Here is a 22,726-nt window from a genome sequence, read left to right as displayed (position 1 = left end):
CCTTTCCCTGTTTCTTATGTTTATTCTTTAACTTCCCCGTCTACTACTGAAACCCTCAACCATGTCCTTGTTATCTCCACACTCCACTACTCTGCACTTCTACCCAGCCCTCCTACATTAAACCTTTCAGAAAATTAAGGTCATTCAAAATTCTGCAGTCCGTTTTCTTATTCACACCAAGTCCTTTCCACACTTTTTACTCATGTGCTCGCTAAACTACGTCGACGTCTGGTCAAGCAGCATCGGTGTTTCAAAATTCTCGATCTTGCTTTCAAATCTCTGTGGTCTCACCCTTCACTATTCATGTAATCTCGTCCAGACTCTCGATCCTCCAGTATCTACCTTCCTTGACTTTTACCTCTTTTGCATCCCTCATGTAACCCCACAGTCCGAACTGTGAAATTCTCTCCTTAAATCTCTCTACTTCTCTTTATGTTCCTTTTAAGAAATTCTTCAAACCTTTCCTCATTAACACAGTTTTTGGCCATTTTTCCTACTTTTACCTCAAGTGGTATAGTGTCAAATTCGTCTCGTAACACTCCTGTGAAACATCTTAAAACATTATATTAAGTTAAAAATACTTTATAAGTGCAAGTTTTTGATGTTACAACTATCCTGTTTTTGTTTGCAACTTTTTCTGTCTGGTCATGGCACAATATTAATGGGAAGAATCCATCACCATACTTTGTGGCATTTGTGTTTCTGGGCTGCTGACATGCAATGTCAGTGATCTTTGAGGACACTGAGTAATTCACGGCCAATGATCACTAAATTCAGAAGTGCTTGCAATCTTGTTATGTACTGGGGAACAGGAGAAAGCAGTTGGAGTGCAATGTAAAATAATTGTTAAGGAAGCAACAGACTTGTTAAGGAAGCAATAAGTTATTGTTAAATTGAGTAGTACAGCACAAAGAATAGGAAAGAATTGTAATGACACTGGATTAATTAAGAAACCATCAGTACAATGTATAATGCTGCAGTTGCAACAGCAAATGGACAGAGTGTATACCGTGTATCTTGGCTGTATAAATAGTGCCAGCTCTTTTCTGAAACATACTATTCACTTCTAATCATTGCATCAGGATTATGAGTAGGAGACTTGGGCTATCTGGCTTCACTAGCAGCAATAGGGAACCTCAGTGAAATATTTGAATAAAATGAGTGGAATTGATTAATCTGGAATGCTGTCTCAAACCAAAGAATGATAGGGCTACAAAGGAGCTGTTGGATCAAACTGTTAATAGGTAAATTCAGAATGAGTGTGAGCAAGTTCTTGAGGCATCAATTGATCAAGCATGAAATGTATCTCCTGGTGAGGTAATTCATGCAAAAGTTATGGAATCACTCAAAGAACTGAAGAACTAGAGACCGTGATAATAAATTATAGGAGCCAGCATAACAAGGGATATGGGTAAGACTTTGTAATGTATATTTTGTAATTACCTTTGGGCAATTACAGAGATGGGAGGCAAAGATATTTGAAATAAGAATTTTGGCTGAAGAAAGTGCCTGGTGTTCTGAGATTTTGAGGCTGTAAACATTGCTGCCATATCTCTTCCATATTGTTTTTCTTTAAAAAAAGGTACTTTTCAGGTGATTCATTTGAAAATAAAGTCAATCAATAAAATTTGTTAACGCAGAATGTTCAATGTTGTGGAAGGTTCAAATGGAGACCATAAGTTATGGTCAGCATGTAAAGGTACTGTACAATTTAAGACTGAGCCAGCAGGAAGGCAAAACCAGATTTGCAGCTTGGAGCTTTACTTAGAGTTAATACTGCAATTTAAAATGAGATGTGAACGCTTTGTCAAGTTTGCTCAGTATATGATATTGAGCAGATCATACTGGTGTGTCACGGACATTTGATCAGAGTTGGAGTGGCATCATGTACATGGTGCAGGAAAAGACTCATTCATATGCCTTACTTTGTTCATTTGTACCCTCAGCTCCATGACTCGAAACCAAGTTGGAAATGGAACAGCCAAAGAAAGTAATCCAACCACACAAAGCAATGGCTCTGGCACAGAGACCCGTGAGAGACGCAGGTACCAGTTACCAAGTTATTTTTGTTCCTTTTTGGGATGTGGGCTTTGCTAGCTGGGACAGCATTTCTTGCCCACCTCTCATTCCTCTTGAGGATGTAAGGAGCTGCCTTCCCGAACTGCTCCTGAATTGCCGTAGGTACACCCACAATACAATTAGGGAGGGAGTTCCAAAAGTTTAATGCAGTGACAGTGAAGCAACAGTGAAGTATTTCCCAGTTACAGACCAGCAAGAATACACGTTGAGGTGAGATTTTAAGCTTATAGACCCACAGTGACATATCACTGGTCTGTGGAATGTTGGCCAGTAATCCAAGAAGTTGCGAGCCACTGGAGCGCTGTCCCAAATGCCCCGATTTGAAAGGCAGTTCTTGCTACCACCATCAATAGCTTTTGCTGTTGACTGGGTAGAATCCCAAGTAAATAATTGTGGATTCTATTTAAATGCTGTCAAGTTTCTGTTTGGAGTTCCTAGCCCATGAAATAGTGCGTCATGCGTAGGAAGAGTGCAACCCACTGCAATAGTTCTATGTGCCCTTTGCCTCTCGCTGGCGACTGACAGACCAAGGGATGTTTAACATTTTTGATCTCATTTTTTGCAACGTATGGTTCATGTGTGTGTGGTGTGTGTGAGAGACATATAGAGTGTGTTGCTGGGAAAGCATAGCAGGTCAGGCAACATCTGAGAAGCCGGAGAATCGATGTTTCAGACATAAACTCTTCATCAGGAATGACATATGAATGAGCAGGAAAATAGATAGAGAGACATTATATGAATAAAGGCATATATTACACACGCTGGAATCTGAATCAAACACATACTGCTGGAAAACCTCAGTAGATCTGATTGCATCTGCGAGAGAGATTAGATTACTTACAGTGGGGAAACAGGCCCTTCGGCCCAACAAGTCCACACCGCCCCGCCGAAGCGTAACCCACCCATACCCCTACATTTACCCCATACCTAACACTACGGGCAATTTAGCATGGCCAATTCACCTGACCTGCATATCTTTGGACTGTGGGAGAAAACCGGAGCACCCGGAGGAAACGCACGCAGACACGGGGAGAACGTGCAAACTCCACACAGTCAGTCGCCTGAGGCGGGAATTGAACCCGGGTCTCTGGCGCTGTGAGGCAGCAGTGCTAACCGCTGTGCCACCATGCCGCCCAGAGAGAGACTGAGTTAATGTTTCAAATCTGGTATGATAATTTCAGGGCTGTGGCTCCTCTCCCTGGGAGTGTTCTTCTTGTGAACATTGCAATGTCGGCCTTGGAGTGATGAGTGTTATGCCATGTTTCACTGTTTCCAGATCCTACCTCACTCCAGTCCGTGATGAGGAAGCTGAAGCACAAAGAAAGGCACGCTCGCGACATGCCCGCCAATCTCGCAGATCAACGCAGGTGAGCATGAGACGGTTCACATTTTCCAGCACTGGTAAAGTTTCCACTTCCTTACTCCCCAACTCCTGTTGTCCTGATATTCAGTGACAGGTCCAGCAATTTTTAAAATGCCATTTGGTTGCCAAAAAGCAGGATATTTAGCAAAACAAAAAACAAAGAATTCTGGCTCTGAAACAAAAAATAGGTTGCTGGTGAAACTCAGCAACATCCATGGGGAGGAAGCAGAGTTAACATTTGAGTCAGATTACTCTTCATCGGAACACATTCAGCATCCCCCACAGATGCTGCCAGACCTGCTGAGTCTCGCCAGCAATTGATATCACTAAAATAAAATGTTTATTTTTACACCTGAAGAAGTGTTGGAATAACATTGCCTTCGGATGTTTTTGGTTGTCCTTTGAGCCTTATCACAGATGCAGATGGCTGTATGTGTTCAATCTCACTTCAACAGCACGATAGCATTTCACACACTGTGTCAAAGTCCTTCTCGACACATATCTTGCTGTGCCATACCAAGTAGCTCTTCTTTATTCCCGATTTCTGTGGTACAGGGTGTGACACTGACAGACCTGCAAGAGGCTGAGAAAACAATTGGACTGAGGCGTGACAAGAAAACTGCAGAGCAGGAGAAAGACAGAGAAAAAGAAAAGGAAGAGAAGGAAGCAGAAGCAAAAGATGCAGCATCCAAATATAGATATAGTAGGACCAGTCAAGATGAGGTAAGATCAATTGCTGTCAGATGGCTGTACATGCTGCTAAAATTCTCTAGAAACCTCCTTCATTGCTATAGACATCAGTATTTCATGACGGTCTGAGCTACATTCACTTATCATCACTGTACTTACTGGCCTAATTAGCTCCTGTCTGGCAATGTCTCTGGTATCAAATTGTTATCCTTGCATTAAAATCCCCTGTCCCATTACTGACCATTTTCTCTGGCCCCATAGCACACTGAGGTATCTGACCTCCCGATTTTAGCTCTTTGAGCATCCTTGAATTAAATTGCTCCATTTTTGGTGCCCATGTTTTCAGCTACCTTAACCCGAAGCTCAAGAATTATCTCCTTTAACCTCTGAACTTCTCTTTCCTCCTTAAGCTATACCTTAAAATCTGCCTCTTACATATTTTGCTATGTAGCTCCATGTGAAATGTTCTTTCATAATTCCTCAGTGAAGGACCTAGGGATATTTCACAATCAACATCTTAGATTAATGCAAGTTATTGCCAATGTTTCATTATTTATTTTGTAATGATTTATGATTTGGATACAGAACTGGCTCAAAGGTAGAAGACAGAGGCTGATGGTGGAGGGTTGTTTTTCAGACTGGAGGCCTGTGACCAGTGGAGTGTCACAAGGATCGGTGCTGGGCCCTCTACTTTTTCTCATTTACATAAATGATTTGGATGCGAGCATAAGAGGTACAGTTAGTAAGTTGGCAGATGACACCAAAATTGGAGGTGTAGTGGACAGTGAAGAGGGTTACCTCAGATTACAACAGGATCTGGACTAGATGGGCCAATGGGCTGAGAAGTGGCAGATGGAGTTTAATTCAGATAAATGCAAGGTGCTGCATTTTGGGAAAGCAAATCTTAGCAGGACTTATACACTTAATGGTAAGGTCCTAGGGAGTGTTGCTGAACAAAGAAGACCTTGGAGTGCAGGTTCATAGCTCCTTAAAAGTGGAGTCGCAGGTAGGTAGGATAGTGAAGAAGGTGTTTGGTATGCTTTCCTTTATTGGTGAGAGTATTGAGTACAGGAGTTGGGAAGTCATGTTGTGGCGTACAGGACATAGGTTAGGCCACTGTTGGAATATTGCATGCAATTCTGGTCTCCTTCCTATCGGAAAGATGTTCTGAAACTTGAAAGGGTTCAGAAAAGTTTTACAAGGATGTTGCCAGAGTTGGAGGATTTGAACTATAGGGAGAGGCTGAACAGGCTGGGGCTGCTTTCCTTGGAGCGTCAGAGGCTGAGAGGTGACTTTATAGAGGTTTACAAAACTATGAGGGGCATGGATGGGATAAATAGACAAAGTCTTTTCCCTGGGGTCAGGGAGTCCAGAACTAGGGGGCATAGGTGTAGGGTGAGAGGGGAAAGATATAAAAGAGACCTAAGGGGCAGCTTTTCACGCAGAGGGTGGTATGTGTATGGAATGAGCTATCAGAGGAAGTGGTGGAGGATGGTACAATTGCAACATTTAAAAGGTATTTGAATGGGTATATGAATAGGAAGGGTTTGGAGGGATATAGGCCGGGTGCTGGCAGGTGGGTCTAGATTGGGTTGGGGTATCTGGTCGGCATGGACGGTTTGGACCGAAGGGTCTGTTTCCATGCTCTACATCTCTATGACTCTACTAAGTTTATAAACTCTGGATTTGCAATGGGAAATTATTTTTTAAAGATGTTTGTTTATCTGTAGCATTTAAATTTCTACTCTGTCCCTACTTTGTACTTCTTGTGTTGCCCATCCCTACAGATCTTTATTTTTGACATCACGTTATGTAATTCAGTCTATTGTTTTCTCTTCTGTTTTTCCACATCCGTGTTAGTGTTTTGAGAGGTAAAAGTATAAAGTTATATGGATCATTGGCAGCTGGGATTCAGGTGTAGCTCAGCCATGATCTGCAAGAGTGGCAAAACACTTGGAGAGTGACAGTTAGCTAAGCCTATCCCTCTCTTTTTTCAGAAGGGTTCAAAATAAACTAAAAACTGAATTCTCAAAGCTCTATCTCAGACAAGTTTCTCATTAGCAGCTAATTTCCATCTATAAGAAACTGATTAAATCTATCTTTGTCACAGGAACTTGATTCTCATCTCTCTCATGCACTCACTCTTGTCTGTTCAAAGTTTGTGAGAAGATTGACTCTTGTCTGTCACTGTTCCTTTCTTGTCTTACATGTACTTTTTCTGTGCTGGTTAATTTCCCTTCCTCAGCATTTAGTGTTGTAAAATACAGGCCATGCCTCAAAGTGCTAGTGATTAATCACCCAGTGTTCCTTTCCCAATGCAGGAGAAGAACTGGCGGTCAAGATTAGCCAACCTACAAAAAGCAGATCTGCTGGGCCTCACCTCCTCTACAGATTCCAATCGTACCAGTGTTCCTGCCTACACCTGCCACAATGCTGTGGAGCCACTGGACAACAAAGGTATCTCCAGACTCCTTGAGTGTGTTAATTTCTGTGCTTGATGCCGGTCCAAAACTCAGAATACCAAAATGCCTCACCAAATTGTCATTGCTGCAGCAAGAGAAAGAGAGAATTCAGAAAAGGGCTCAAAAAGTCTTGCAGTACTAAAGGCCATTAATAGTATATTAGGAAAACACTCTGCTTTCTTACAACATTCTCAGATCTGTGAACACAGTCTGAAACAGAGAAAGCCTTTTTGCTAATTCTGACAGCTGTATCCTAATAGCATGTCAGGTTATCTCCAAATCTTCCATGTTGGCTATAATTGAATAAAACTAACTGTGAAAACGTGTATGACTAAAGGGCTATGGTGTGATGTTAGGTTTTAACAAATTCATCTGCATTTCCCAATGAATAGTGAATAGTCATTTGATAGTAACTGTCAAGGTTCACATATGAAGGCTGGCCATTTGGTCAGATCACCAGAGGATACCAATGCATCTGCACCAGAGCCAAAGCCATTAACTTCAAGTATGGGTTGTCATTACTGAATTTGCACTAGTATAGATTTGGCGCCACATGTGATTACTGATTATTGTCTCAGGATTCTGCTAGTCATTGTTGTGTGCTACTTTACTTCTGGGTGGCATATACTAACTAGGATTTGCTTTATTCTTTTGTATCCTGATTATCACCACAAAAGGAGAAAGTGAGGACTGCAGATGCTGGAGATCAGAGCTGAAAAATGTGTTGCTAGAAAAGCACAGCAGATCAGGCAGCATCCAAGGATCAGGAGAAGGGCTTATGCCCAAAATGTCGATTCTCCTGCTCCTTGGATGCTGCCTGACCTGCTGCACTTTTCCAGCAACACATTTTTGAGCTATCACCACAAAAGGTAGTTTGTCTCTGGGATGAGTGACATTGGTGTTTGCTGTTTGTCTCCAGTCAACATGTGTTCTCCCTGAAAGTAGCTGGGGATTGAGTGCTGACACTGGCATCCAAGTGAAGTTCCTGAGTTGTTTGTGAATGAATGGTTCGTATCTCTCCCACAGAATTGGAGAAAGCTAAAGAGGAGGAGAAGGAATCGGATGACTCATCATTCAAGAGATCTGGTACCAGGGACCGGAGACGGCCAAGAGGAAAAAGAAGATCAACAGGTGTGCATTCCATATCACAAGATGTAAGTATTCAGAGTACTCAAGAATCTTAAGCTGTTCAGGTATGCTGTTCAAAAGAAATATTGCTAATAGATCAATACAGGCCATTGCAATTCTTCACACTGAAATCAAATATTCCTTTTACTTTCTATCTCCTTAAATCTCAAGGTGTCAACACATACTTGCAATTTGCCTATTGTATTCTCTCGGTGGCCAGTTAGCTCAGTTGGCTGGATGATTAGTTTGCAATGCAGGGTGATGCCAACAACTTGGGTTCAATTCCTGTACTAGCTAAGGCTACCTTGAAGGATTCTTCTTCTCAACCTCTCCCCTCACCTGAGGCATGGTCATCTCTCTCTCTAACAAGAGAACAGCACTATGGTCTGGTAAGACGGTGACAATTTTACCTTTTACTATACTTTCTGCTCGTAATCATTCTGCTTTGTGCTAGGGAGATCAAATGCAGATTTGGTGTCTGCTGCTATGCACGACATCTCCATTCAGTACACAAGTGCTTCCCCAGTTTTCAGGTTGCTTGCCATTTTAATTCCATCTTGCTCTCATGTCATGTTTCTTTTCTCAGTTTGCTACTGTGCTCCAGTGAAGGCTAATGCAAACATGAGGAACAACACCTCATCTTCCAGTTTGGCACTTAATAAATTTCTGAACCTAACATTGAACTCAACAACTTCAGACTTGTGTACTCTGTCCTCCATTTGATTTTATTTTACTTGCCAAGTGCAAATGTGTAGTGTTCTTATATTTATGCTTTCACAGCTGCCTTTTATTTGACTATTAACATTTAACTGCAGATTAATGTTTTGTTTCTTTACTAAATCCATTATAACTATTATATTTAAACTCATCTGCCTCTTACCCTGATCTTCCTATTTGTTCTACGTAACCCTCTTCACCTCTTTTCAAAAACATAAAACCAATCAGATTTCTACCTCTCTTCATTTCTGAAGAAGATCTCAATGGGCTTGAAACATTTCTTTGTTTTTCTCTCCACACCTGATGAGATTTTCAGTGCTCTTTTTACTTCAGACATGTGTTTTGATAAGCAATCTTATAAATATTTCCATTTAAACCGTGGTGCCACTGGAGTGCACAAAGAGGAACAAGATTAATATCAACGGAAAAACAGTAAGTAGAAAAGTCTGCCAGCTGAGGTATCTGAATAAATATTTTGTCCAATTCAGTAGAAAGAATGCACAGCGAAAAGGGAAAGACCAAAGAATGGCCAATGCCTTCAAAATCGTGCTAGAGGTGCTAGAAGACTGGACGTTGGCTAATGTGGTGCCACTATTTAATAAAGGTGATAAGGACAAGCCAGGGTACTAGAGACCAGTCAGCCTGATGTTGGTACTGGGCAAGTTGTTGGAGGGAATCCTAAGGGACAGGATGTACATGTATTTGGAAAGGCAAAGACTGATTAGGGATAGTCAACATGGCTTTGTGCGTGGGAAATCATGTCTCACAAACTTGATTGAGTTTTTTTGAAGAAGTAACAAAGTGGATTGATGAGGGCAGAGCAGTAGATGTGATCTATATGGACTTCAGTAAGGTGTTCGACAAGGTTACTCATGGTAGACTGGTTAGCAAGGTTAGATCTCACGGAATACAGGGAGAACTCGCCATTTGGATACAGGACTGGCTCGAAGGTAGAAGACAGAGGGTGGTGGTGGAGGGTTGTTTTTCAGATTGGAGGCTTGTGACCAGTGAAGTGCCACAAGGATCAGTGCTGGGTGCACTACTTTTTGTCATTTATATAAATGATTTGGATGTGAACATAAGAGGTATGGTTAGTGATTTTGCAGATGACACCACAATTGGAGGTGTAGTGGACAGTGAAGAAGGTTACCTCTGATTACAATGGGATTTTGATCAGATGAGCCAATGGGCTGAGGAGTGGCAGGTGGAGTTTAATTTAGATAAATGCGAGGTGCTGCATTTTGGGAAAGCAAATCTAAGCAGGACTTATGCACTTAATGGTAAGGTCCTAAGGAATGTTGCTGGAAAAAAAGAGACCTTGGAGTGCAGGTGCATAGCTGCTTGAAAGTGGAGTCACAGGTACATAGGATAGTGAAGAAGGTGTTTGGTATGCTTTCCTTTATTGGTCAGAGTATTGAGTTCAGGAGTTGGGAGGTCATGTTATGGCTGTACAGGACATTGGTTAGGGCACTGTTGGAATATTGCGTGCAATTCTGGTCTCTTTCCCAATGGAAGGATGTTTTGAAACCTGAAAGGGTTCAGAAAAGATTTACAAGGATGTTGCCAGGGTTGGAGGATTTGAGCTATCAAGAGAGGTTGAATAGGCTAGGGCTGTTTTCCCTGTAGCATCGGAGGCTGAGCGGTGACCTTATAGAGGTTTATAAAACCATGAGGGACATGGTTAGGGTAAGTAGACAAGGTTTTTTCCCTGGGATGGGGGAGTCCTGAACTAGAGAGCATAGGTTTAGGGTGAGAGGGGAAGATCTAAGAGAGACCTAAGGGGCAACGTTTTCACGCAGTGGGTGGTGCGTGTGTGGAATGGGCTGCCAGAGAAAGTGGCAAAGACTAGTACAATTGCAATATTTAAAAGGCATCTGGATTGGCATATGAATAGGAAAGGTTTGGAGGGATATGGGCTGGGTGCTGGCAGGTGGGACTAGATTGGGTTGGGATATCTGGTCAGCATAGTCGAGTTGGATTGAAGGGTCTGTTTCCATGCTGTACATCTCTAACCCAGACTCGAACAAAAGTCGAAGAAAGCAGCTGGAAAGTCTGCTGAGTACTGAGGGGAAAACCACCATTTCTGAATGACCACTCAAGAGAATATAATTATGGCAAAAAGAATCTAAAGATGAACCTAATTAAATCATTCAAACATTATTCGATCAATATTGAAATTTCTAAGATGCAAAAGAAGTTTTTGAACCTTAAAATTACAAGTTTTGCAGTAACATTTAGCCAGATAGACAATAGGTGCAGGAGTAGGCCATTCTGCCTTTCGAGCCAGCACCACCATTCATTATCTTCATGACTGATCATCCTCAATCAGTATCCTGTTCCTGCCTTATCCCCATAACCCTTGATTCCACTATCTGTAAGAGCTCTATCCAACTCTTTCTTGAAAGTATCCAGAGACTTGGCCTCCACAGCCTTCTGGGGCAGAGCATTCCATACACCCACCACTCTCTGGGTGAATAAGTTTCTCCTCAACTTTGTTCTAAGTGGCCTACTTCTTATTGTTAAACTGTGTCCTCTGGTTCGGGACTCACCCATCAGCAGAAACATACCTCCTGTCTCCAGAGTATCCAATCCTTTAATAATCTTGTACGTCTCAATCAGATCCCCTCTCAGCTTTCTAAACTCAAGCGTATACAAGCCGAGTTGCTCAAAACTTTCAGCGTAAGATAGTCCCGCCATTCCGGGAATTGACCTCATGAACCTACGCTGCACTCCCTCAAGAGTCAGAATGTCTTTCCTCAAATTTGGAGTCCAAAACTGCGGACAATATTCCAGATGCGGTCTCACCAGGGCCCTGTACAGCTGCAGAAGGACCACTTCACTACTATACTCAATTCCTCTTGGTATGAAGGCCAGCATGCTATTAGCTTTCTTCACTGCCTGCTGTACCTGCATGCTTGCTTTCATTGACTGATGTATAAGAACACCTAGCTCTCGTTGTACTGCCCATTTACCTAACTTGACACCATTTGGGTAGTAATCTGCCTTCCTATTCTTGTCACCAAAGTGGATAACCACACATTTATCTACATTAAGCTGCAACTGCCATGCATCCGTCCACTCATCTAGCCTGTCCAGGTCACCCTGCATTCTCCTAACATCCTCCTCACATTTCACCCTGCCACCCAGCTTTGTGTCATCAGCAAATTCGCTAATATTACTTTTAATACCTTCATCTATATCATTAATGTACATTTTAAAAAGCTGCGGTCCCAGCACTAATCCCTGTGGCACACCTCTGGTCACCTTCTGTTGTTCCGAAAGGGAGCTGTTTATCACCACTCTTTGTTTCCTGTCAGCCAACCAATTTTCAATCCATGTCAGTATTTTGCCCCTAATGGATGAGGGAGTCGAAGGGTGGGTCAGTAAATTTGCAGATGATACGAAGATAGGTGGAGTTGTGGACAGTGAGGAGGGCATTTGTCGTTTGCAAAGGGACTTAGATATGATGCAGAGCTGGGCTGAGGAGTGGCAGATGGAGTTCAACCCTGCCAAGTGTGAGGTTGTCCATTTTGGAAGAACAAATAAGAATGCGGAATAGGTTAACGGTAGGGTTCTTAGTCAGGTGGAGGAACAGAGGGATCTTGGGGTCTATGTACATAGATCTTTGAAAGTTGCCACTCAGGTGGATAGAGTTTGTAAGAAGGCCTATGGTGTATTATCGTTCATTAGCAGAGGGATTGAATTCAAGAGTCGTGAGGTGATGTTGCAGCTGTACAGGACTTTGGTTAGGCTACATTTGGAGTACTGTGTGCAGTTCTGGTCGCCTCACTTTAGGAAAGATGTGGAAGCTTTGGAGAGGGTGCAGAGAAGATTTACCAGGATGTTGCCTGGAATGGAGAATAGGTCATACGAGGATAGGTTAAGAGTTCTCTGCCTTTTCTCGTTGGAACGGTGAAGGATGAAGGGTGACTTGATAGAGGTTTATAAGATGTTCAGAGGAATAGATAGAGTAGACAGTCAGAAACTTTTTCCCTGGGTACAACAGAGCTTTACAAGGGGACATAAATTTAAGGTGAAGGGTGGAAGGTATAGGGGAGATGTCAGGGGTGGGTTCTTTACCCAGAGAGTGGTGGGGGCATGGAATGCGTTGCCCATGGGAGTGGTAGAGTCAGAATCGTTGGCGACCTTTAAGCAGCATTTGGATAGGTACATGGATGGGTGCTTAATCTAGGATAGAAGTTCGGCACAACATCTTGGGCCGAAGGGCCTGTTCTGTGCTGTATTGTTCTATGATTCTATAATACCATGTGCCCTAATTTTGCTCACTAATCTCCTATGTGGGACTTTATCAAAGGCTTTCTGAAAGTCCAGGTATACTACATCCACTGGATCTCCCTTGTCCACCTTCAGAGTTGCATCCTCAAAAAATTCCAAAAGATTAGTCGAGCATGATTTCCCTTTCATAAATCCATGCTGACTCTGACCTATCCTGTTACTGCTATCCAGATGTGTTGTAATTTCATCCTTTATAATTGACTCCAGCATTTTTCCCACCACTGAGGTCAGACTAACTGGTCTATAGTTCTCTGTTTTCTCTCTCCCTCCTTTCTTCATTTTAATACCTATTTGGTCAAAACGGCAATATCAGTGCACCGTCATCTCTACGTAAAAAAGTTGAGGTTGAGAGCCATTTTGGTGCAACACAAGGGAGTTTTGATTATCATGTTTGGGATGTGATATTAAAGTGAGGCTCTGCCTGTGTGTTCATATGGACATTAGGGTTCAGTTGCACTATTGCCCATGCTCTGGGTAGCCACTCTCTTCTATCAGAACCAGCTGTTCTAGTCATTGATTTGGTTCCTTTTTATACAATTTATAATTGCTGCCACGTTCGCCAACCTAACAGCGGGCCACGTTAAAAATATTTTGCTTGAAGTGTCATAAGGGCTTGCTTCGGCTCTTCGTAAATACAAATTTTTTTTCTCTCTCTGTCTTTACCTAAAAATCCGAGCCCCTCCAGATGTTCTTGCCTTGCACTTCAGTACTTTTGCTGAGAGCTTATTTAGTTGGAGACAGATCTGGTGGTCTGATATAATGCTTAGAATTATGTGAATGTGTCAGTAGCACTTTGTGAGCTGAATAGATTAAATTCTTCTCTTTCGTTTCTTTGTTGTGCTTATTTCAAGTAATCTGTCTTGAGTACAAGTTTTCAATTGTTTATTCAAACCTACACTGGGAGAAGGGGTAGCTCGAACAATTCAGAGGAATCCAGGAGATGCAATATATTCATACCATTTGTTTACCACATGGGCATCTCATTATTCAAATTCCAATTTTGCACCACACAAACAGAAGAAACAGATGCCCATTCGAGGTCAGATATAAATATCGTTAATGTTTTCTTCACCCAGTCAAGGATCATTTGGTCTGGTACAGTTTTTCCCTATTCCTTATTAGTGTCCGTCTCGTCCTTGTCTCTAGATTGCTTCTAACTCCAAGGCCTTTGTTCAAATATTTTGTCAACGCTAATTTGTTCATACAGATTCCTTTTGACCCCTCTAAAGTGCACAAGGTTCATCAGTACAAGGTTCTGCTCTTTAATTTTACTGCAAATATAAGAACCACTATGTGACCGTTGTAGCCTCATTCACTCACCGTTTTGTTTTAGGTATTTAGCTATTTTTCAAAATTATTTGAAGGAAGTGTGGATTGCAAATTTGAAAGCTTTATTCACAAATAAATTTTGGAAAATGCCATGTGAGAGGAGAAATGATTTATTTCAAACAGGTTAGATTTTACTAATTAAATACCCATTCTATCCTTAAAGGATATGTGGGCCGTAGAGCAAGTTCACAAATTCGTAAGTATGAAATTATAATTATCAGGAAAAACTATGCAGGTTGGGAAAAGAGAAGACCCAGGGGAGAGGCCTTTGACAGAACTTAAGGGTTTGATAGGGCAAATGTGGAAAATGTGTTCGAGATTGTGGGAGAGATCAAAACTATAGGCCATAAACATAGCAGCCAATGGGGAATTCAGGAGAAACATCTCTATCTGCAGTTTTAAGAATAAGGAACTTGCTGTAATGTGGAGTCACTGAGGCAAATAGCATCAACGTACTTACAGAGATGTAAAGTAATTGAATGGGTTAGTATTAGAATTAAATAACATATTCTGAAGGTTGGGTCTTGTGGAGCAGGAAAGCTGGCATAGATACCTGTGCTGCATGGTATGTTTCTGAACTGTGGATAAATGTAATCTTTAAAATCCATGATAATGTTAACTTCTCTGAAAATGGAGATGATTGATTTCTGTGCCAACGCACACAGATTCCAACAGTACTGTGTTAACTCCTCATTACTGTGACTTTGTGCAGAATGATAGGGTACACTCAGTCCTGTTTGAAAATTATTTTAACAGAGTCAGCATTGGAATTCTTTCACCACTGTGTGGGCAATCATTCCTCACTTTGCTGAGATGCTGAAGGGAGTAAAGATTGCCCGGGCTATTGAGTTCAGTGAGTGGAAGAAATTTGAAATGTCTCACTATATCTGTACTGGAACACTAGTGCTGTTCACATAAGGAGTTTTGAATTTGAAAGTGGACTTGGCCAATCACTTGATGCTGTTTCCAAGGATCTGATGATATGCTTACATAAATGCTCTGTCTCTCTAGGATGACAATGACCAGGATAACTCTGGTGACGATGTGGTGGAATCTGAAAAGAGGCAGGTATGGATCAGGCACCCATTCAGGCTGCTAACACTGCAATACAAGACTAACTTAAAGTAGCTGCTACTGCTGTGTGTTGGACCATTCTTTGATATATTAGTGCTCTATAGGGAGGTGTCTGTGTTAAAGATCACGTGCTATCTTATGCTCTGTCTTATTTCATGCCTGATAGTGTCTCTGCTCAGCCTTTCCACCACAGTGATACTTATGGGACTGACCAATCTACAGACAAATCATACACGGACATGAGTTCAAATCTTAGTATAGGTCTCCATAAGAAATTTTAAAGTCAGTCAGTTTTCATATTAGTATCTGTAACGGTGTCTGTGAAATATCCAATTGTGATAAAATTTCATATAGTCTGTTATCTGGTGTAATTAGGCATGTGATTTTAAACCATCTATGTGATGACTGCCCTCTGAACAGGCTGAGCAAGCTATTCCATTTTTCAAACCACGAAAGAACCATAAGAATAAAACCAGACTGCTTTTCCAACTGAAATACGAGACATGACTTTGAAACAAGCCCAGTCAACCGAGCGAAGTTCTTATCACTAACATCTTGGGACTTGTGCTAAAATTGGGAGTGCTATCGAGCAACAGTCTGACATAATCATATTTACCGAGTCATACTTTACACACAACATCCCAAATGTCACCAACCCTTGCTGTGTTCTGTCTCACCAACCAGACAGACTCATTGGAGATGGCAGCACAATGATGTCTAGACAGGAGGAACTTTCCCAATAACGTTTCCTGTTGCTGTGCAGACCTCTGACTTTTGGGCTCAACAATAGCTCCAGCAAGAAAAAGCTGTGTGTCTGTTGATCAGTGTGTGTGGATCTTCCTATTGGCTTCACAATTTTGAGAGAATGTTGGTGAGGAGGGAATGGCCTCGGGAATTTTCAATGTCGATTCTGGATTCCATTAAATCTCATCAGCTCAAATGTGGACAAGGGAATCTACTGATCGCCTCCTACAACTTTCAGCTGAGGTAGTCCTCTGTGCTGAACATCACTTGGAAGAAGCCCTGATTGTAGCAAGGGCACAGACTTCAATTCCCATCACCAAGACTGGCCTTGTAACACTGCTACCGACTGAGCTGGCAGAGTTATGAAAGCCATTACTGCTTGTGTAATGCAGTGGTGGAGGAAGCATTCAGTGGGAAGAAACTCATTGACCTCAGCCTCACCATTCTATTGCATTAGATTCATCTGTCCATACAATATTGGCAGGGTTAACCACTGCATAATTCTTGTGGTGACAACATTTCAGTTTGCAGATGACGCTAAACTTTGAAGGTCAGTGCATAACTCCAAAAGCTCTCTCAAAATTGATTTCCCTTACTCTGGATTATTGTGTGTCATTCCCCAACACCATCCTGAACCTGATGATACAATGATCGCTGACTCTAAATACTCCTCCACTGATACTTGATCCACTCACCACCTCATTACCACTGGCATTGCGTGTCACTTTGGTATTATTGTTAACTGTTTTTTGAAACATCCACAGATGCTGCCTGACTAGATGCATTTCCATCATTTTCTGTTTTTCAGATTTCAGCATGCACAGTGTTTTACTTTTGTATTGTTGCTAAATTGTTAGGATGGGAGTTAATAGCAGTGTGTAGGATAGGATAGAGGCATTTTATTTGAATCATTTTAAGTATATGGAGGGTGGGTTTTTGGCAGAGTGTTGCAATAATGTGGTTTGATGGTGAGTCGAACCTGAATGAGAATTTATATGGCAGATCAGGATGTAGATTGGCAGTGGTGCATTCTGAATACGTAACATTTTCAGCAACCAGTCTTAGCCAAAGGCCTCCTGAGGATTTATAGGAAAGAAATTGTTAAAGAACTAGAAATTATAGCACCCCAGTAACAGTGAGAGATACTTAATAAATTGTATCAATTCAAATGGGGGTCTCAATAGGGATTGTTTCTTGCTCTTAAATTATTATTCACACTTTATTTATTTCTTTTCTTATTCTCAGTTTGTATTCTCTTTTTCTTTTGCAGATTGATTATCTAACCAGGTAAGGATTCCATCTCCTTCATTCCTCACCCGGCCTTCGCCAAGATATATTCTATCCTTACTTAACACTGACAAATATTCTATCAAGTTGGGATCACTGGCTCATGTTTCCACCTCCAAGTGAAGGTTAGCCCAGGTTAACTATAGAATCCCAATTGCTGTGCTAGATTAGTTCCTCAGGCTCATCAGAGAACCTGGACTGAACAGCAGCGAGCCTTTGGGGTCTTCAGCCTTGAACAGCTAATGTAGACTGAGTAGTCTTTCATATACTCCATTATCCTGTAATAGGTTGCTCTGCTTGTGTATTTCAATATCACATTTGGTAGTATATTTAACCATGAGCTCTTGGTGGGGGGATATTTTCACAGTGTCCATGATGGCAAATCTTTGAAGACCTCCATTTTGGTGACCATTAATCAATGAGTTGAAGGCCTACAGAAATCTTGATTGAAGATTTGTGAGAGTTCTGATGGTTTCTGAAATGGTTGGGATTTATACATTGGTTGTTTGAATCCTGATGAGAAGTTAAACTAGCTTGGTTATCTTGGAAGCACACTAGCTTTCGGAGCGACGCTCCTTCATCAGGTGATTGTGGAGGGCTCGATCGTAACACAGAATTTATAGCAAAAATTTGCAGTGTGATGTAACTGAAATTATACATTGAAGAATTGATTGTCTGTTAAGCCTTTCATCTGTTAGAATACAGTGATAGTTTCACTTCTTTCATGTGTAAATCACAAAACCCTTTTTTTTAAAGTTGCATTCTCGGGTTAGCTGTTAACAAGGGTGATAGCTGACAATATGTTGAAGGTGTTAGCCCCCTGTGTTCTCTGTCTATGACCTGATGTTTAGATTGATTCCAATCCAAAAAGTGAGATAACAGAGTTTTACATAAATTCATGCAGTTTTTGAGTTCAGAGTTCTACATGAATGTATGTAGTTTTTGAGCAAAGTGCAATGTAACTCTGCAAGTACAAAAAAATTCACCACACAAAATATATGTGTGCATGTGGGTCTTTGTCTGTGTGTGTCTGTCTGGGGTGGGGGTTGTGAGTGTGAGAAAGTGTGTGTGTGTGTGTGTGTGTGTGTGTGTGTGTGTGTGTGTAGTGAGTGCAGAGTGTCTTAAGTCTGTAAGGGGGTGCATGTGTGGGTGTCTGTGTGTGCATCTATGTGTACCTGTGTCAGTGTGTATGTGTGTGTGTGAAGTGCAATGGTGATCACCTGTAATGTGACATGAACCCAAGGTCCCGGTTGAGGTCCCTATGGGTACCGAACTTAGCTATCAGCCTCTGCTCGGCCACTTTCCTCTGCTGCCTGTCCCGAAGTCCACCTTGGAGGATGGTCACCCGAAGGTCCGAGGCTGAATGTCCTGGACCACTGAAGTGTTCCCCAACTGGGGGGGAACCCTCCTGTCTGTTGATTGTTGTGAGGTGCCTATTCATCCGTTGTAGCCTTTGCTCGGTTTCCCCAATGTACCATGCCTCCGGGCATCCTTGCCTGCAACGTATAAGATAGACAATGTTGGCTGAGTCACATGTACAAGGTGGGAGGTGTTCCCACGCGTAATGGTGGTATCTATGTCCACAATCTGACACGTCTTGCAGCGTCCACCGTGACAGGGTTGTATGGAGTTGTCCTGAGAGCCGGGCAGTTTGCTACGAACAATGATCTGTTTGAGGTTTGGCAGTTGTTTAAAGGCAAGTAGTGGAGGTGTGGGGAAGGTCTTGCTGAGGGGCTCATCCTCATTGATAATGTGTTGCAGGTCACGAAGAACATGGCATAATTTTTCAGCCCTGGGAAGTACTGAACAACGAAGGGTACCCTGTCAGTTGCAGCCCATGTCTGTCTTCTGAGGAGGTCATTACGGTTCCTTGCTGTGGCACGTCGGAATTGGCAGTCAATGAGTTGAGCAAAGTACCCCGTTCTTGTGAGGGCATCCTTGAGTAGTTCCAGGTGTCTGTCACTTTCCTCCTCATCTGAGCAGATCTGTATGCGTAGGGCTTGTTTTAGGTGGAAGCTGGAGAAGTGTAGCATTGTGAGGTTGTCTGTGGGTTTGCGGTAGAGTGTGGTGCTGAGGTGTCTGTCCTTGATGGAGATGCCCGTGTCCAAGAATGAGACAGACAATCGAGAGTAGTCCATGGTGAGTTTGATGGTGGGATGAAACTTGTTGATGTCACTGTGTAGTTTTATCAGTGACTCCTCACCATGGGACCACCAAACCTCAAACAGATCATTGTTCGTAGCAAACTGCCCGGCTCTCAGGACAACTCCATACAACCCTGTCACGGTGGACGCTGCAAGACGTGTCAGATTGTGGACATGGATACCACCATTACGTGTGGGAACACCTCCCACCTTGTACATGGCAGGTATTCATGTGACTCAGCCATCGTTGTCTATCTTATACGTTGCAGGCAAGGATGCCCGGAGGCATGGTACATTGGGGAAACCGAGCAAAGGCTACGACAACGGATGAATGGGCACCGCACAACAATCAACAGACAGGAGGGTTCCCTCCCAGTTGGGGAACACTTCAGTGGTCCAGGACATTCAGCCTCGGACCTTCGGGTGACCATCCTCCAAGGTGGACTTCGGGACAGGCAGCAGAGGAAAGTGGCCGAGCAGAGGCTGATAGCTAAGTTCAGTACCCATAGGGAGGGCCTCAATCGGGACCTTGGGTTCATGTCACATTACAGGTGATCACCATTGCACTACATACACACACACACACACACACACACACACACACACACACACACACACACACACACATATTCCTACACACACAGACTCTCACATACACATAGACACAGGTACACACAGACACCCGCACACACCCTTATAGACACACACACTCCCACACATGCACCCCCTCACAGACTTAAGACACTCTGCACTCACTACACACACACACACACACAGACAAAGACCCACATGCACACATATATTTCGTGTGGTGAATTTTTTTGTACTTTTAGAGTTACATTGCACTTTGCTCAAAAACTACATACATTCATGTAGAACTGTGAGCTCAAAAACTGCATGAATTTATGTAAAACTCTGTTATCTCACTTTTTAGATTGGAATCAATCTAAACATCAGGTCATAGACAGAGAACACAGGGGGCCAACACCTTAAACATATTGTCTAGCTATCACCATTGTTAACAGCTAACCCGAGAATGCAACTTAAAAAAAAAGGGTTTTGTGATTTACACATGAAAGAAGTGAAACTATCACTGTATTCTAACAGATGAAAGGCTTAACAGACAATCAATTCTTCAATGTATAATTTCAGTTACATCACACTGCAAATTTTTGCTATAAATTCTGTGTTACGATCGATCCCTCCACAATCACCTGATGAAGGAGCGTCGCTCCGAAAGCTAGTGTGCTTCCAATTAAACCTGTTGGACTATAACCTGGTGTTGTGAGATTTTTAACTTTGTACACCCCAATCCAACACCGGCATCTCCGAATCTTGGTTAACTTGTTGTGACTAGTCTTTATAATGGAGGAACTGCAGCATGATCTGAACCAGATAGTTCCCCTCATTATACAAAAATTATAAATAGAGCAGCCATGTCAATAATGTGGTCATAGGTTTGGGAGTTAGTTCATTCTAGCACATATCACATGTATTGACAAGATTACAACATTCCGAGGTGATGTGTAAATGGCAATAAAATAAATGGTACAATTTTAGAAGGTCCGTTTTAGTAGGAAATATATAAATAGTTTTGAAGTTTGCACCTGGCATTGGAACACCTTATACTTTTGATTCCTGCTATTGTCAAAGTTTGGAGCTCTACAGTGAAGAAAAAGCAGGAGATTGGCACTCAGTAATGATGCCTGTTTGAAGAACCAGTGGAAGTACGATCGACTGACTGCACCTTAAAAGTTCTTTGATTCTGTTGCAGTTTTTATAATCTGGTGACCAGATCCACTGTCAGTAGTCTCAACAGATATAAATGTGGGTTGAGAAAGTATATTTAAGAAGTTGCTACTTTATTTCTGTCTCTCCTGCCTTCATTTATAGGGGATATACCTCAGGAAGCAGCCAAGGGCATCTTGCAAACAAAGAAGGATCTTCATACTCTGACACTAGCTTGCAGCCTACTCAAATAGGTCAAGGGGAGATTGAGACCGATAAAAGAGGCTACAGAAAGGTAAATCTGGAGCTTTGACTAAATCTAATTCTGCTCAAGAGGCATCCCTGATGTAATGTTGTACTATGTTGCTGATCAAAAATGTTGTTTAGAAAACCTCATCTCTGTTTTTCTATGTAACAGCTGTATGAAGAGCTTCAAAGAAAGAATGTCCAACTTCGGGACCAACTGCAGGAGGTGCAGATGCAGATCGCACAGACAAAGCTGGAGCTAGAGAAGGCCATGCAGGTATGAAACCGTCCCCTTAAAATGTACCCATGGATAGAATTAATTGTTAAGGGTCAGTGTGATTAATGCATCGTCAATCAAATCAGGACACGATTAATGAATGCTGTGTTTTCAATGTACATCTCCAGAATTGGTGGGGGGTCACTTTGCACCAGCATTTCCAATTTTTTATGAACTGTCAACACACAGTTTTGATAACTTGTGTGTGTTTGAAACATGTCCAACCTCACCAATTAACTCATGCACTTAAACAGCTTCCTTTTCTGAGCCCAGAATCATGCTACAGTGAAGGAATATACTTCCTTTTTACGTGCAGTGATCATAGAATTACTTTCTACTTTGGAACATATGGAATTTCTAGGGTTAAAGAAGTCTTTAGGTACTGCCAGAATTGATACAGATGCTGCCTTGGAGATGCTGGGCTCCAATTTCTTTGATTCTCATACGGAGGGTGGATTTGACAGCAATTTGATTTAAAGCATCTGCAGGGACGTGGCAAGTACAGAGCAGGTTCTTAAAAGACACACTTCATCCTTGCCCCGTAACCATCCTACTCAGGGGAGGTCACAGTTTCCAAAAACCATGCACTTTCAATCCTTCTGAAGGAGGAAACAAATCCAGGAATCTTTAAGAAAAGGCAGCAAGTTGTCACCCCAACACCTTGGACAAAAAATAACAGAACATAGAACATAGAAAAATACAGCGCAGTACAGGCCCTTCGGCCCTCGATGTTGCGCCGACCGAAGCCTACCTAACCTACACTAGCCCAATAACCTCCATATGCTTATCCAATGCCCGCTTGAATGACCATAAAGAGGGAGAGTCCACCACTGATACTGGCAGGGCATTCCATGAACTCACAACCCGCTGAGTAAAGAATCTACCCCTAACATCTGTCCTATACCAACCTCCCCTTAATTTAAAGCTGTGTCCCCTAGTAACAGCTGACTCCATATGCGGAAAAAGGTTCTCACTGTCAACCCTATCTAAACCACTAATCATCTTGTACACCTCTATCAAATCTCCCCTAAACCTTCTTTTCTCCAATGAGAACAGCCCCACGTGCCTCAGCCTTTCCTCATTCGATCTTCCTACCATGCCAGGCAACATCCTGGTAAACCTCCTCTGCACCCGTTCCAGTGCCTCCACATCCTTCCTATAG

At 42.3% G+C, this 22,726-nt stretch overlaps 1 protein-coding gene and 1 long non-coding RNA gene across 7 annotated transcripts in view; one reads left to right on the top strand and one right to left on the bottom strand.

Annotated features, from left to right (window-relative positions):
- Positions 1 to 22,726, bottom strand: part of LOC140493513 (uncharacterized) — a 151,581-nt gene that overhangs the window by 53,141 nt on the left and 75,714 nt on the right. The gene's annotated exons all lie outside the window — the stretch shown is intronic.
- The window catches only part of LOC140493511 (protein phosphatase 1 regulatory subunit 12A-like), a 160,487-nt gene that overhangs the window by 126,328 nt on the left and 11,433 nt on the right, over positions 1 to 22,726 (top strand). For 4 of the 5 annotated variants that reach the window (XM_072592017.1, XM_072592018.1, XM_072592019.1 and 1 more), the window contains 10 exons: positions 1,947 to 2,045; positions 3,356 to 3,446; positions 3,998 to 4,165; positions 6,454 to 6,589; positions 7,621 to 7,748; positions 15,076 to 15,132; positions 17,153 to 17,169; positions 19,583 to 19,864; positions 21,207 to 21,336; positions 21,460 to 21,564. In XM_072592017.1, coding sequence (XP_072448118.1) covers positions 1,947 to 2,045; positions 3,356 to 3,446; positions 3,998 to 4,165; positions 6,454 to 6,589; positions 7,621 to 7,748; positions 15,076 to 15,132; positions 17,153 to 17,169; positions 19,583 to 19,864; positions 21,207 to 21,336; positions 21,460 to 21,564 — 1,213 coding nt within the window. The remainder of the gene's footprint in view (positions 1 to 1,946; positions 2,046 to 3,355; positions 3,447 to 3,997; positions 4,166 to 6,453; positions 6,590 to 7,620; positions 7,749 to 15,075; positions 15,133 to 17,152; positions 17,170 to 19,582; positions 19,865 to 21,206; positions 21,337 to 21,459; positions 21,565 to 22,726) is intronic. The other variant, XM_072592020.1, reaches the window with a different exon arrangement.

The sequence above is a fragment of the Chiloscyllium punctatum genome, chromosome 22 (assembly GCF_047496795.1).
Source record: "Chiloscyllium punctatum isolate Juve2018m chromosome 22, sChiPun1.3, whole genome shotgun sequence".
Lineage (NCBI taxonomy): Eukaryota > Metazoa > Chordata > Chondrichthyes > Orectolobiformes > Hemiscylliidae > Chiloscyllium > Chiloscyllium punctatum.
The sequence above is the reverse complement of the archived record's forward strand: the minus strand, read 5'-3'. Positions and strand labels throughout refer to the sequence as shown.